Here is a 16,303-nt window from a genome sequence, read left to right on the forward strand (position 1 = left end):
GGTCAGCTCAGACAGAGTGGAAACATCTCTGTTATTTTGTCTCCTTTTTTGTTGCTACATTTAGCGCTTTTAGTGATTACATGCTTTGTACGAAGGTTTATAAATGCTTTAATCTATTGCATTGACCATATAAGGTCAAAAACGCTGGACCTTCTGAGGAGTCAACAAAAGATAAAGTTTTATTTGGAAAGTTAGTGTGATGGAGTTTTTAAGTTAACCCAGCTTTATAGTTTTTCTTTTAAATTTTATATCAGGTTCAATCACAATTTTTACAGTAATTAAAATATACCCAGTTCAAGTTTAACATAATTTTTTATTGTTGTTTTAACTCCTTTTAGCATCCATGAGATTGAGAGGAGAGCTCTTCCAGAGTTCTTTAATGGGAAGAACAAATCCAAGACTCCAGAAATGTGAGTTTGACATTCAGTCCTGCACCAGCCACATAGAGTTGGAAATGTTATTTTATGAGAACTATTTCTGGTATTACTGTAAACATTTCCTGTCATGCTCATGTTTTCCTGCACAGATACCTGGCCTATCGTAACTTCATGATCGACACGTACCGGCTGAACCCTCAGGAGTACCTGACCTCCACTTCCTGTCGCAGAAACCTGACTGGGGACGTCTGTGCCATCATGAGGTTTGCTAAATATGTGGCTCTTAGCTTTTCATTTTTACCCAGTTTTTGTTCTCTGCAAAAAAAAAAAAAAAGTCAATTAGGCGTTTGTATCAAATTTGGCACATTCTGGATGTTTGTTATTGAATATTTTGTACAATATTAGAAATATATTTAAAATGCAAATACTTCAATTTGTTTTTTAAGTAAAAAACATTTTATTGCCTAAAATGCAATAACATAGCATTCCTTTTAGTTTACGCTTCATCATTTGTAGCAAAGGAACTGCAGCCCAGAATATACTTCTAACATTAATAAGTGAAAAGCTCAGACCTTTCTGTTCGATCTAATACAATGTAGGGCAAATCTGCTGATTATCTTCTGGACTAGACTATTAATTAAGCTAAAGGTGCTTCATAACAGATTTTTTTTTTTTACAGAATTTGAACCAGGTAAAGCTAAAAATATATCATTCAAGGATTTCTGGGTAAAATATATTTACAGATAATTTTTTTTTTTTTTTTTTTATTTTTTTTTGTATATTTTTTTGCAGTTTTTTGTTATTTTTTGTTTTGTGTGTTTTTTCTTTGATTGGTTGTTTTTTTTTTGTTTCTTTATTGGCTAGCTATTAATTGGTTGGTTCCTTCGTTGGTTGTTTATTTTTTCGATTATTGATTATTCATTGTTTTTGTTCTAGTATAAATGCTTTGAAAACGCTGATAATGGTAGAATTTAAACTTTGTGTTTTGCTCATCTTCAGGGTTCATGCATTCCTGGAGCAGTGGGGTTTGGTAAATTACCAGGTGGATGCTGAGAGTCGGCCGTTACCCATGGGCCCCCCTCCCACGCCCCACTTCACTGTGCTGGCTGACACTCCCTCTGGCCTCATGCCCCTCAACCACCGGCCTCCACCTGTAAGGACAACATTTTCTACCATCTGTAATGAATTAAACCTTTAAAAGCTAAAAGGTTAACATTATGGCGTTTATAATGTGTTCTCCAGATTCCTCCTCCTCAGCCAATGCCCAACTTTGCAGATAAGTCCAAAGACAAACCAATTGACTTGCAGAACTTTGGTCTCCGCCCTGACCTCTACAAGAAAAACGCCAAAGTGAGAAATCAAAGTAGATTTTGCCTGTAAAATTCTAAATTATGTTTAAAATGACTTGTAAATGGTCTAACTTTATATGTGTATTTGCTTTGAATCACAGCAGGGAAAAGGAGCCGGTACCACCAGAGAATGGACCGAGCAAGAGACTCTGCTGCTGCTTGAGGTGAGCCTTTTTATGCAAAGAACACTTTTCTCCAACTTTGCTCTTCCTTATCTAACTTTCTTGCACAATAAATCAGTAAATGTTACATTTTTAAATATGTTCTCGTTACTTGTATTTATTTTCTATTAGAATCAAATACTCTGTTCTGGTAAAGATGTCTCTCTTTGTACCGCTTTCAGGCCCTGGAAATGTTCAAAGACGACTGGAACAAAGTGTCGGAGCATGTTGGTTCTCGCACCCAAGATGAATGTATCCTGCACTTCCTGCGGCTGCCCATTGAGGATCCGTACCTGGAGAGCACAGAAACGTCTCTGGGCCCTCTGGCCTACCAGCCCATTCCCTTCAGCCAGTCCGGAAACCCAGTAATGAGCACAGTCGCCTTCCTGGCCTCTGTGGTGGATCCCAGAGTGGCGTCTGCTGCAGCCAAGGCAGCTTTAGGTGAGAACAGGAGGAAGAGCTGAAATAGATCAGGTGTTGTGTCATACTTTTACTATAATTTGTTGCTGCTGATGCATTGGAATCAGATTTGTGAATTTGCAATGACCTTACTCAACTATTTTAGGGCTGAAACGATTAATTTGATCAATCGTGATGAATCGATTATTGAAATAATCCTCAACGAATTTGTCAGTTATTCGTTAACTGCAGTATACACACACAGAAAGGCCATCTGTTGAAACACCTCCACTCTCAGGGTAGCAATAAAGCTAAAACTGTCCAAAAATATATATATTTCACATTTAAGATAAAAGTAAAGCCTTTGTCTAAAAATACATTCTAGTTTTACGGTGTAGTTTTAGCTTCACCTAGTTCAAATTCTTTGAAATATTTCTCCTAGTTGGGAGCTTTTGCTATCCAATTATTAATCTTTTAATCAAAAAACCAATCAACAAATCAGCTCCACACTGCATTCATGTTAAGTCAGGCAGAAAGGACTCAGTTTTCACAGGTTGATGTTAAAAATATTTTATTTTTAGCTGCAGATTTGCATCATTTTCTACAGATAATCAAATGTTCACTGAAATACGTATTATCCTATTTAAAAAGTATTTGTGTTTTGTTTGCATTTTTATGTATTTTTAATATTTTAAAAATAGACTTAAATGGTTAAATCATTTTTTTTTCCAAATTTTGGCGTTTTTTTTATCCATTTAATTGTCATAATGGATAACTAAAGTAATTGTCAGTTGCAGCCCTAAAACATTTACAAAAACACACAAAACGACAAGGAGTGTTGGAAAAAGCTGATTTCTTTTACCTAAATCAATGAATCAAGACTTTATCTCTTCGTGTATTGTTTTAGTGCTGGTAGCATTTAGAGGACATCAAGGTAAAAATAGCCTTTCTCCTTTTTCAGAGGAGTTTTCTCGCGTGCGTGAGGAAGTTCCTGCCGAGTTGGTGGAAGCTCACGTCAAGAAGGTCCAGGAGGCAGCAAGGAGCACCGGCAAGGTGGATCCCACCTTTGGCCTGGAGAGCAGCGGCATCGCAGGAACCGCACCGGAGGAGCCCGAAAAAACAGGTGCAAATGTAGAGGAGACTTTTTTTATTCTTTTGAACCATTACAAAAAATATTTTTGGGCAAGTTTACAACACATAAAGTGTTTGTAATGGCGCCTGAAATCCTTGTAAATGCTTGAGTTTCAATTGGTGTTTTCAAGATTTTTAAAGTGCTTGAATTGTGTATAAATTCATTGAGTGCACAGTTGTAATAAAGTGCAATCTAACATTTGATTAAAAACCTAAATTTGGAAAACATGATTTACATTAAATTTCAGACCTAATAAATTCATACATACAGATTTTTTTCTCACTCTTTGAAGTTTGGTCACATTTAGTTTTTTTTGGTTTTGGTTAGTTAGAGTTGGCAAAATTATTTCTATTTACTAAAAAACTTTAATACTTGCCTATTTAAAAATGCTTGAATTTTACTGTTGAATAAGTGTACGAATCCTGCATGTAAGATATTTCAGATAAAAAAAGTGTGCAGCCACTAGAGGGCAGCACGCACTCACAGTATCAAACGCAGCTGGGCGTTTTGATGCAGATTAGTGCTCTGAGAATATGTTAATGTTTTAGGAAGAATCCACCAAACCCCAGCAGGAGATGATGACTGTCTATGATCATTGAAGGATCTGATCTGCATCTGTTTTTATCGGCACGCGCCGAGCATTGCAGATATTGGTGTGTGTTTATACTGCCGTGGTAACCAGTGGATTAAAAGAACAGTGGCAGATGGGGCAGAGGGGTTGGGTGGAGGGAAAACAGAAAAACTGGGTCATCGTTCTGCCTCTCTTGATTTTTGCTTAGCAGCATCTTAAAAATGTGTCTTTTTACTGTCATCACAGCACTTATGATCCCTGATGAAATGCCTCTGCTGCCTGAATTACTGCCCTCTTCAACTACAGTGGTGATCAATAACTCTAAATGTGTTCTAGTTCTCACTCGGCCTGAAGCACTTCGCCCAACCCACAATCAATTTTCAGACTCTTAACGTTGGCCTAAGTGCACCCGTGACATGGTTTAACTCTCAGCTGTAAACATTCATTCAGCTGCTCTCCTGTGTGCAGATGCTTTCACACTTTTCCCCACTGATCTGTTTACTAAGAATAGCCTGCTAATCTCACTCCTCTTAAGGGGTTTTATCTGAAGGAATAAATGTTTTTGTAAAAAAAAGAAGAAAAAAAACATGAGTTTGTTTTGACAAATTATTTTCCTGATGTATATTTTGTTTCACCTCTTGATTCGCAGAAACCGCAGAACCAGAAAAGATGGAAACAGATTCAGACTCCCAACAGGCTGATAAGGTGAGATAAAAAGGCAACTTATAAAAAATATTTTGGAAAAATATTGATAAGCCATCTTTAGAACAAAAAAGTGTATTTCCTCAAACTGGTGAGGATAAATCCTGGAGGAAACGCTACAAACCTACGGAGTCACTAGTTCATACCGCCATCTTACCTCTTCCTACAGTTGTTTGAAAAAGTTTCAATAAATCTAGGTTGAAGATATTGATAGTTCGGAATAAAAATAAATGAAAAAATGAAATAAAAACAATTTTACATTCACCAGTGTTTTTCATGCAAGATTCAATTTTAAAACTTTTTTTTTTTCTTGCATTCTGTCCTAAAAAATAAAATAGATTACAAACGGCAGAAAATATTTTGAGTTGTACGATGGAAAAATAAGGGCCAGGCTCAAGAATCTGTTTAATTAAGACAATATGTTCATGTTTTTAGCAGAATAAAGACATAATTTTACCAGAACATCATAAAATTACAAGAAAGTCTTTTTATTTTAAAAAATCTTCTAGTTATCAATATCTGACATGATCAGCTCAGTCCATGTGATTCTTCCTTCCAAATAGACTCGGTTGTTTGTACAGATAAAAATGAATGATGCTGATGTTCATTTCCTTATTTATAATACAGACACCTAAGGATAATGTCATAAATTTTTTTGTTTCTTTTTGTGTTTGAATTCTCATAAAATTATGACTTCATTCTCCTAATATTATGACTATATTCTTGTAATACTATGACTTTATTCTTGTAATTTAAAAAAAGAATAAAAAATAAAATATAGCCTGGCCTAATACGCTGTCATAGAGTTTACCCGAGTCTAAATAAATAAATTGATTAGTTGATCAGTTCTACTTATCGCCCTACATATGGTCATTGGTTTTCTATATTTGTCATTTAAAATGATCAACACTGACTGTGGACTCATGTCTGACCATTTCTGTACACAGCGAGCCGTTGGTGTGGTGTGAGTGTTTGAAATCATGTCGTTACATCTGCAGTCAGGAACATTCATTATGTTTAAACAGAAAAATCAATACACAGTTTAAATCTGTTAAGGTGTTAAATAGTTCTTGGCAACCATCAGTTTTCGTTTTATAAGTGCTCTTTCTCTCCCTCTCCCCCAAGGGGCGGGTAAAGTTTATCCTTCCAGTCATCTGTGTTTAGTTTCTGCTTGTAGAAGGAGCTGCAGGTGAAAGTAAATGTCTTCTCCAAAGTGCATGCGGTGTCTGCGGCTGAATCATTATCCTTCGTTAACAAGCGTCAGGCGCTTGGATTGGATCACTACAGGGGAAATTTGAGCTAATAATCCACAAACGATGAGCATGGCTGCATTTAAAAGCAGTTTATTTAATGTAGAACAAATTCACAGTGATGTAAATTGTTGCTCATACTCGTATCGCAAAAGACTGTTTGGAGTTCAATAACTGCTGGCTAATATATTCAAAGTGAAAGAGTTAGCATTTTGTTCAACGTGCGTGAAGGTCCTGGAGTTATGGAAGCACAAATGAGAAACAAAGGACAAAAGAAAATAAAGAAATATTGAACCTGATGCCATAAATACATCAATATTTACAAATAATATACACCATTGGCAGATATTCTAATATCATGCACTCCTAATTTCACAAGACAAACTTAATACAGTTAAATCGTCCCATTAAGTCCCAAAGCATCCTTCCTGAATAATGTCTTTTCTCATACATTAAGCTCATGTGTGTGATGTTCTGTTTTCAGGCTGAGATGAAGGATGAGGCGGAAAAGCCCAGTGAGTCGGCAGAGAAAAGCGACAAGACGGAGAGCACAGAAAAGGTGAAGAAGGAGGGAGCAGAGGGATCAGAGCATGAACAGGAGAAGGAGGAAGAAGGAGAGACCAAAACAGCTTCAGCAGGTAAAACATGATACAGGTCATCACATCTCTTCAACGAACCACTACAACGTGTTTTAGTTTACTTGACTTTTTTGGAGACAAAGTAGAAATCTAAAGAAAACTCATCCGTCAACATCAGTTCTTAGTCCTTCAGAACATTTTCTTTTGCAGAAATGACATTGTTCTGTTGGAATGAAGTAGGAATGTATCTCTTAAACTGTTTCTTCCAGATAAAGATAAGGATGAAACTATGGACACCTCATCTTCAGATCAAGAGAAGGAGAAAGAGGACAAGACGGCTACTGAGGAGGGAGAGGAAAAGCAGAAGAAGTTGGAGCATGACATCGGAGAGGGAAACATCGCCACAGCGGCCGCTGCTGCTCTCGCTTCTGCAGCCACCAAAGCCAAGGTGAGGCCGGCCGCTCAACAGATCACATGTTTCCATTATGCTGGCCTGCAACAGATTTACGTTTTCTTGGATATTCATCATCGTACTTTATCCATCTTCTCAGCACTTGGCGGCGGTTGAAGAAAGGAAAATTAAGTCCCTGGTTGCGCTGCTGGTGGAAACCCAGATGAAGAAGTTGGAAATCAAGCTGAGGCACTTCGAAGAGCTGGAGACCATCATGGACCGCGAAAAGGAAGCTGTAAGTCAGAGTTTAAATGTTAGGAATTGGGAGAAAAATGTGTTAATTAATGCAAAGGCAAGGCTCCCTTTGATCCGCCCCAGTCTTTTATAAGTAAGCATAGTTCTTGTTACTACTATTGTGATAAACAGAGGTTTTAGAAAGTCTTTGGTCTCACCATTCCTATGGTTTAAAGCCCTTATAATGAGATCTCAAAGATGTTTGCAGCACAGCAAATTTATTAACATTAACTGTGTTTACATTCACGCCATTCGGATTATCAGTCGGCATAAATCACCCCTCTTATTCAGATTATAAATTCATTTTGATCAAGTTGCATCTGTAAAACATCCCGATTGGGGTGTTTACATGACACATTTTTTATGTCCAAAAAAGCTAAACTGTTCTGCAGAATCAACATGTTTAGTTGAAATCTAATACTATAATTAGTTATTGTGATAAACGGAGGTTTTAAAAAGGTCAGTTTATTACTAACTGTTTTTAAAAATACCTTAAGAGATTTCTTTTTGGTTCATTTTCTTACGTATTGGTTTTAATCTCTTTTATTCATGTATCTATTCATTTAATTATCTTTATCCATTACAACTTCTTGTTTTGTTCCTGTTTCCTGCTCTTTGATATCTAAGGCTATAAAGGGCATTATAAAAAATGATCTATTATTATTAAAATGAGAGGGTGTTTTAAAGTTCTGAAAGTATGAAAATAATAAATCTGGTATAAATGGCAGCACTCTAACCGTGATACAAAATGTGGTATGTTATTTTTATTGCAGTAATGATAACTGTTTTAAATAAAATTGACTAGATCATGGTGGATATTTTGCTTTTAAACACCATGTTGGTGTGAAACAGGAGTTTCTTTATTTTAGATGAAGGTTATTAGCGTCACTCACTGAATGAGAAAATGCTCTGAATTGGATTTATCGGGCCACGTTTTGCACCTTCACTTAACACACTGTCCCATTTTGAAATAAATACTTGTACAATGTCTGAGCTTGATGTTAAGAAAACACTACAAAGTGCTAGATTATCTGCTGTTCACACGATAAACCGATTTCTTAGCCTCCCAAAGACAAATCACTCTTGTCTGAAATCATAAAGCTGCTGGGTCATTTATTTTTTATGGTTCGTCCTCATTTTCTTCTGTTAATTTTTGAATTTTTTATTTTTTTTTTTTGTTACTCCAAATAAGGTGGCTATTACAAGAGAAACTGGGAACCCTTGTTTTTGTTGAGAGTACTTGTCTGTTTTGCATTTCCTGTACCATACAGCTCAGTTCTGTGGTTACTTTGATGATGTAGCCAAGAAACATATAGTCCATCAGCACGTTCTCACCGGGTGAGTTAAACCTGACTTAGTCTTGGGTCTTTCAAAGATACTGAAGCAGAAACAAAACTTAAAATGTTGGCAGCTTTAGAAATTGAGCTGCTAGGAGAAAGTTTTCAAGAGCAAAGCAGTTGTTTAGTGATGCAGTTTGAACCGACAGTGGTCTTCATGGGACACATGAGTGATTTAGCTTATGAGTTTCAAAGTGTGTGTCCTGGAGACACTGGTGGGAGTGGAAAACTGTGTTTTCATAGCGGTGGGATTCAAGCCCAGTTTCACAGATGCAAACACTTCATGAAAAGAACTGTTTAAAGAAGTTTTTGTGGAACTGGAGAGAACCCAAACCTGGGCTGCTGCTATAAAACATCGTAGTTGTAAAGATCTACACAGAACAGCAGAAACACAGCAAAGCGTGTTCCAGCTCTAATACATGGAAACAGTCTGGATAATGGAGAAAACGTTCAGTGAAAGCATGTAGATTCCTGCAGTCTCATGCCAAATATTATTTAACTAAGTTTGACAAGTGAGAATTTATATTTTTATGATTGTATATCAGTGAGCACCAAGGTAAATATAATGAAATTCATTGGTTTTAGTTAATAGATATGGAAAGGTGGTAAGACATGGCCAATAAGTGAATTAATCTGGAGCTTCTTAGCATTCATCAGCAGCTCATTGGTGGAGTGAGTCTGGCTGTAGCACAGTGCGCTAAAGAGTTAAACATTATTTGACGAAGCCTTGAGGCGGGTAACGTGGCTCAAGGACTTTTAAGAATCAGGTTCTTTGACTCCTCTGATGAATCGTTACAGATCTGCTATTTACCATTAGCTTTTTAATCGTAGTAGGTTGTAGCACCAGTCAACATACTTTTATTAACCTTTTGCTGGCAGAAAGCTCCTATAACTTCCTCAGTCTAATCGTCGTGATGCATCTGAGAATGGAGGGATTTTTCCACCTCTGATTGTTTGTGTTGGTGTTTCTTTGTGCAGCTGGAGCTTCAGCGGCAGCAGCTCCTCACTGAGCGCCAGGCGTTCCACATGGAGCAGCTGAAATACGCCGAGATGAAGGCCAGACAACAGATGGAGCAGCAAGCCGCTGCCGCCGCCGCCGCTGCTGCTGCTGCCGCTGCCCAGGCTCAAGGTCAGGGCTCTGGACCCGGACCCCACCCCGGACCCCCTCCACATGGTATGCATCACGGCGGACCCCCGCCCCACCACGGCGGCCCTCCTCCTGCTCACCATGGAGGACCACCGCCCCACCACGGCGGGCCTCCCCCCCACCATGGAGGACCGCCACCAGGTGCTGCAATGCATCCTGGGTTCCCTCCAATGGGCCACCATCCCATGGCCCCCCACCAGACAGGTCAGAGGTCACTTTAAGACTTTGTGTGTGTGTGCGTGTATGTGGAGAAGTCATAGTTTTATTTATTTAGGTTTTTTTTGTTGGACTAAATTTATAAAACATCTTTTAACTGCAGAAATATTTATTTTTTGTTTATCAAGTTTTTGTTTTTTCAACAGCAAGGAAAACATAAACACATCATTTAGTCAACAATTGCAAAAACCAGAACAACGATTGCATTTTGTAAAGTGCCTTCATTAAACTCATCATAACATTTAATAAAAGTGAATGCAAACCAATTTTATCCAGGTGGATAAAAAGCCTGTTTGAAAGGTTTATTGTTTTTGAACCAGAGGGAATATTTTGGAGTCATTTTACAACAGCAGAAATGTTGATCAGTATTTAAATGGATTTAAAGGAAAGCCTTTTTTAAATATGAATAAAAAAGTGTGGCTGAGAAAAACAGACATTTTAACGTCTCGCGTTTTCTCCACTTGTCTACAGGACCGATGGAACCGGGTCAGCCGATGCCAGGACGGATGCTGTCCGGTCCGCCCTCTGCCGGACCGCCACCAGGGGGCATTCCGCCCATGATGCCCCCACGTCACCCTGGAGCCCCCAATGGCATGTGTGAGTATAACAATCAACTTCAACTAACGACTATGTTATAGAGAGTTGTAGTTCTTCTGAGATTGGTGGGTTGCCAGTTTGAACTCCTGCTGCTGCTGCTCCTTGGACCGACGCTTCACCCACTGTACCTGCTGATGTGGTCAGAGCCCCGTGGCGTAGATTGAATAGCGGCTGTGGCTACAGGGTAGCTTTTCCCCTGTCATTGTGTAAATGAATGACAGAATGATTGACTCCTAAGAGCTTCACACGACATCGGTCTTCATGAACAGCTTTACAAATGCAGGTTATTAACCTTAAAGATTCTGGCCATGGAAATATATTTTAACTTGGTTTTTGTGTGTTTAAATGTTTTAAGAATTTGAGTTATTTTGTTTCTCATACTTTTCTTTATAGAAGTAATAATTGATCCTGCCATTTATGGATAAAGTTTATGCATCAACTGGAGCTGACAGTTGATAACAAAGGAAGCTAATAAAGAGAAAGCACAATTAGTAGCAATGGCTTTTTGTGGAGCTTTTACTGCGTCTGTAGAGAAACCCATTTGGATCTGTAGGAGTGGTGGGATTTTGATGTGATGCACTTATTGACAGACTTCTTTCATAAGTTTACAGTTATAATTTTCAGCCATTGTTTACGTCCAGATTTACGGCTGCTGGCTTCTTCTGGTGCAGAATTATAACACGTTTTAAACCAATGACATAAGAGTCAGATTAAATAAATATGGCAGGACTGTCCAGGCTGCAGAAACTCTGAAAACAGACAAGTATCTGATTTAGTTCCACATATGGAAGCGGCACAGATTGAACTTTTTGGGGGGTAAAAAGATGGAAATTGTGTCGTTAAAACTGCTGTAAAAAATTAGTCCGAGCCGTTGCACTTGTTCTTGTCTGGTTGTACTTGCTACGACTGTAGTTTTGCATTTTCAGCACCAGCTCTCTGTTGTTGTGATCAGCCTTGATTTTTCAGGTTTTGTATTTGTGTAGCTCTGCGCTGTTAAGTTGTTTGGTAGAGATCTTAAAACAAATGTTTTTCTTTTTTAATGTGGATTATATCAAAACATTTACTTGTGACAACCTCACTTTAGGGTATTTGTGATCAGTCATGTGCCAAAGGGGCTCAGGTTGCTTTAATCACAGTAACTTTTCCATGATAATTTGCTGAGATACTCATTGAATCAAAGTTGATCATAACCTCTTTTTCTGTTGGATTTTAAAAACAATTACTGTATATTTCTACTTCAGTTAAAGTCAAATATTTCCTTTGATAGTGCAGCAATCTTGAAAATTTGCTCTTATGAGTCCATCTGCCCTGTAAGGTTTTCTAAAACTAGCATGCTTCTCTCTGCAGATCCTGGCCCTCCACCTGCACAACCAGAGGCGATGCCTCCAGCTCCTGTGGCTCCTCCAGCGCCCCCAAGTGGCCGGGTGTCTGACAATTAAGACGTACAAACAGAAAAAGCACACGTGCATAAAGCTAAAACTCTGTCTCTGACCTTTGCTTGTTGCTATGTTTTTCTCCTTCACATTCAAGCAACCATAAACTTTACTCCCCCTGACACACAGACCCACACTCTGGGATCCAAATTCACAAACACACATGCAGACTTCCTCTCAGGGCACAGCGGCGAGGTTCATCTAGTAATAAACACTGTTTTACACTCTGTTGAGTAACAGCGAGGCTGAAGACAACAATCCTGTGTATAGAAAACCAAACAAGGAGACAGAAAATATTTTTGAAGAATCCTCCTTTCTCAGCTTCTTATTTTGTTCGAATGACACTGTAACGCTTTCCAGAGTAACAAAAACAACCCCAGGCTCTCCTGTTCCCCGTTTCCCTAAGCGATAAACCCCTAGAGGAGGCTTGTTGGGCCAGACAGCCAGTCTGTGTGCTGAGTAGCCTGAGCTGTGACATGTGAGTGGATCCAGCCTGCCCTCACTCCTGCTGAGTATCTACCTCTCGCTCTTCTTTTAAATGATACACTGTAGTTCTGTGTGTGTGTGCGCGCCTGGAAGACAGACGGAGGCTTGAGTTTGGTCTGTGTAGTCAGCTGAAGTTACAGAAATTTACAATAGAGACAAAAAGTTACGATTTACCTTCAGACGAAAAGCCTTCTAGGTCAAATGTTGCTGGAAAGACTGTTATGTTTCTGATGAGGTTCTCCCAAACAAAGCTGGTAGGTGTAATACGTTTAGTCCTTAGTAGCTTTTTGTTGCAGATTAAAGAAAATATCAGAAAATTATGCAGGAATCTTTTAAATGTGTCACGTTTTAGCTGCTTTGATCAGATTCTACAAACAAGACGGCAGCATTCTTCTTTTTAAGTTAAACTAAACACCTGCCTACTCTGGTCTTCTGTAATAAATATATTTGATGCTGTTAGGAAGCTACTTCCAGGTGCAGGCTGACCTCATTTTGCTTCAAATACAATAGCAGCAGCAACAAAATACGAATAAATAAAGCTTAGAAAACCAAAGCTGAAGTATTTTTTAATTTTCTTCTGCTTAAATGTAGAATTTTGTTACAGATCTGATCGGGCCGCCAAAGGATTCACAGACTGTAAACATCCGTCCTTCTGTCTCGGCTCCCAGAGCGCGAAAACGCACAGAGAAATGTAAGCTAAGCTCAGGCAAACACTGGAGGCTGCATGCACACACCCACATCTTGGTTCAACCCTGGCACTGACCCTCACACACACACACACACACACACACACACATCCTCTGCTGACCTTCACACAGTGAGAGACGCTGCGTTTCTGCTCAAACGAGACTGAGCTCTTCCTTGGCACCGTGGGTATTCTGGTCGCTCTTTCGGTGCTGATTCTGTAGCTATTCGACCCTCCTCTTCATCTTCCTCTGCTCCGTTTTCTCACGCCTAGCACTGCCTACCTCGCTAACAACCTCCTCCTCTTCTGTTTCTCACTTTTCACAAGTCGCCGTAAAACTCTGCAATATTCTTCTCCAGTCTTCTCCAATCTGTGGTCAAAACAAAGAAAAACAAATGATGTGTTAATCCTTGAAATTTCAGTTGATGCAGTCCAGTCCATCTTGTTTGGTTGAAAAGAATATTGTCGAAATGTGACGTTAAAGTTCGGCTTCACTTCACCAATAGCCAAAACTATAAACAAACGTTTCTGTTTGGAGTTGCTCCTAACGACCGTCGCTGTTGTTTTCCCCTGACCATTGTCTCGGTTGTCGGTATTTAAGCCTGTAGATGTAAAATTTGATCTGTTTTGCATATGATAACTGCTTCCTGTGTATAACTTCTTTAATATAAAATAAGTCACATGTTCACACAAGTTGCTACTGAACCCAAAAACGGTACCTTAACTTCAAACTGTTCCTATTTCCTTTTAGCGCTGTCGGTGTCTCTGCTACCTCTTCCTCTTTCATCTGCTAGCTACCTCTTCTAGAAATCTTCCTCTTGCTCTCTGCTACCTCTCACACCCTTTAGCTACCTCTTGTTAGCCTTTCCTTTCCTTTTTTAGTCTTTGTTTTTGAGTGCTGCCCACATGACTGCTGTCACCGCTGCCCTCTTCTCCCAGGCTGCAGGAAGAAGAAAACGCAAACATTCGTTCATCGCGCTCTCATTCACCGTGCCCTCTTTGTTTTCCTTTTTCCTGTGTTAACATCTGACTAGGTGTGTGATTTATCTTTGCTTAAACATGACATGATTCCCTTATTACATATATTATCTTTTATGGATGCTTTTTTTGTGTTAATGGTAATGTATTTTTAAGGAGAAGTTTTGTGTAGATGGAAGTTTTCTCTGTAGCATTTGTTTTGTTTTTCTTTTTATTTTGTATGGGGTCTGTTGGTACTTGGACCTAGACACTGTCAAATAAACTGTTTTTTAATAATCGGTTTGGGGTTTTCTCATTATAGGAGACTTGTATAAAGTAATAAGACAAAATGAGTTGGGTTTAAATGTGCTGTTTGATTTAAATATTGTTGATTTATTTATAAAGTCCTCAAAATTTCAATTAAAAACCTAAATTTGCTAAATCTTTTTACATTTCAAACCAGCTATTTTCATACAGCTAATATAAAGACTTTTTTCTCACCATCTAAAGTTAAATCATACTGAACTTTTTTTTTTTAAGTTCGATTATTTTTATTTTCTAAATTCCAGAAAACGTGGTGAGAACATTTTCAGAGATTTAATTGTGACTTTCTTTGTATTTTGTGTTTTATGCCTTTAATTTGATCAGGAAGGTATTTTGCCTTTACACAATGTTTGGCTATTCGTAAATATGTCACGAATATTTATTATTCTTAATGACTTACTGATCGTCTTACATTAAACAATGTTATTGAAATTGCGGGATTTTTTTTGTTAAACATTTCAAAACATAAAATGTTGCTGTTCGTTTACCTCATCCCTGCTGTAGAATGTAGAATACTGTCACAAAAATATAACAGTGAATTATAGCGGTCCACTTTAGTTCATTTTTGTTGGTTTTGTCTCCAAAGTGGAAAAGTTTGAAACCTTGCCTTGAAATCCTTGAAAATTGTCTGTATTTTACTGCAGGAAAAGAGTGTTGACCCTGCATGAAGCTGAAAAGAGTAAATTTCCAGCATTGCTCCTTAGGAACAATGCTGGAAATTTGTTCCAAAGGAATAGAAAATGTCCACTTCCCACAAAAGGTAATAACTTTCTGCAACGAAATTCACTGATTTCATTTGTTCTCCATTGTTTCTCTTTGTCAAACCTTTATGTCCTCATTGAAAAACAACCAGCTGCACTCAATAATCATCTCTAATGACAACATAATGACCACCACTTTTTCTGGATAAACAAAGATTTGAAAAGTATTACTGGATTTGGGCTGAGAAGTTCTGGATCGTTACATTATTTCCTTTCACTGTGTTCGTGTTTTTCACAAAACAGCAGATCCACAATGAGAAGATGGATTATCTGGGGTTTGCTTTTGTTTTGGGATTAGGGGCAACGCCATGAAACGTGCACACAAGGCGTTCACGTTGAATGAATTAGGCGGTTTGTGGCCTCACGGGCTTAATGCACCTATTGTAAAGGACAACTGCTTAAATTTCCTCAAACGACTCAATACTCAGATGCTTTACGTTTCGATCCATAAGCAGACAACTGTTATTTTACTGTAAAATCAAGACTTGTAACAGAAACTATTTAAGTGAAAATCGCATTTTACAAATCTTAAATACATTTTTTATGCATAAATTTGAGTTTATCCAGATGAAATGGTTACATACCAGCAGGTAGAATCATTTTAGATGTCTAAAATAACTTTCTGATCATGTTCTTTGTGCTTTTGAGTTTGAAAACCATCAGTAAATGTTCATTACCAGCACAAACGTCCAGTAGCATCTGCGGCTGCACACAGAAACGAGGAGAATAAGTGAGTCCTGATGCCATTTCAAACCTAATCCAAGCCGCCTGGTGCTGTAATCTGTTGAGGGCGGATTTCAGTGTCCAGCAGATTGAGCATGAGTTTGTTATTGAGTGGGATGAAGGGCCAGAGAGAGATTACTCAGCCAGACGGGAGGGTAGAAAGAGATTGGTACCACTTGAGCGGGGAAAGGGCATCCAGAAGGATGGGTGGGCATCCCCCGTTCTGATGTGGGCCAGGACGTCCAGACATGTTTCTGCAATCTAGATGGAACAGATATGCTGTTAAATCATGGTTAAATTCTCCTATCGCTAGATAATTGTTACAAACTTTCTAGAAACACATACAGTATAATAACTGATGTTTTGTTGCCGGATCAATCCGCAATAATAAATCATTATTAGATTGATACTTTAGTTTCAGATTTACTCTTGA

General features: G+C 38.4%; 1 protein-coding gene across 3 annotated transcripts in view; it reads left to right on the forward strand.

Moving 5' to 3' along the window:
- smarcc1a (SWI/SNF related BAF chromatin remodeling complex subunit C1a) overlaps positions 1–14,363 on the forward strand; it is a 40,411-nt gene extending 26,048 nt beyond the window's left edge. For all 3 annotated transcript variants that reach the window (XM_016680633.1, XM_016680634.1, XM_016680635.1), the window contains 2 exons: positions 10,372–10,501; positions 11,849–14,363. In XM_016680633.1, the coding sequence (XP_016536119.1) occupies positions 10,372–10,501; positions 11,849–11,940 (222 nt within the window). In that variant the 3' untranslated portion in view covers positions 11,941–14,363. The remainder of the gene's footprint in view (positions 1–10,371; positions 10,502–11,848) is intronic.
- The last annotated feature ends 1,940 nt before the right edge of the window (positions 14,364–16,303 follow it).

Source organism: Poecilia formosa, unplaced genomic scaffold (assembly GCF_000485575.1).
Source record: "Poecilia formosa unplaced genomic scaffold, Poecilia_formosa-5.1.2 Scaffold250, whole genome shotgun sequence".
Taxonomy (NCBI): Eukaryota; Metazoa; Chordata; class Actinopteri; order Cyprinodontiformes; family Poeciliidae; genus Poecilia; species Poecilia formosa.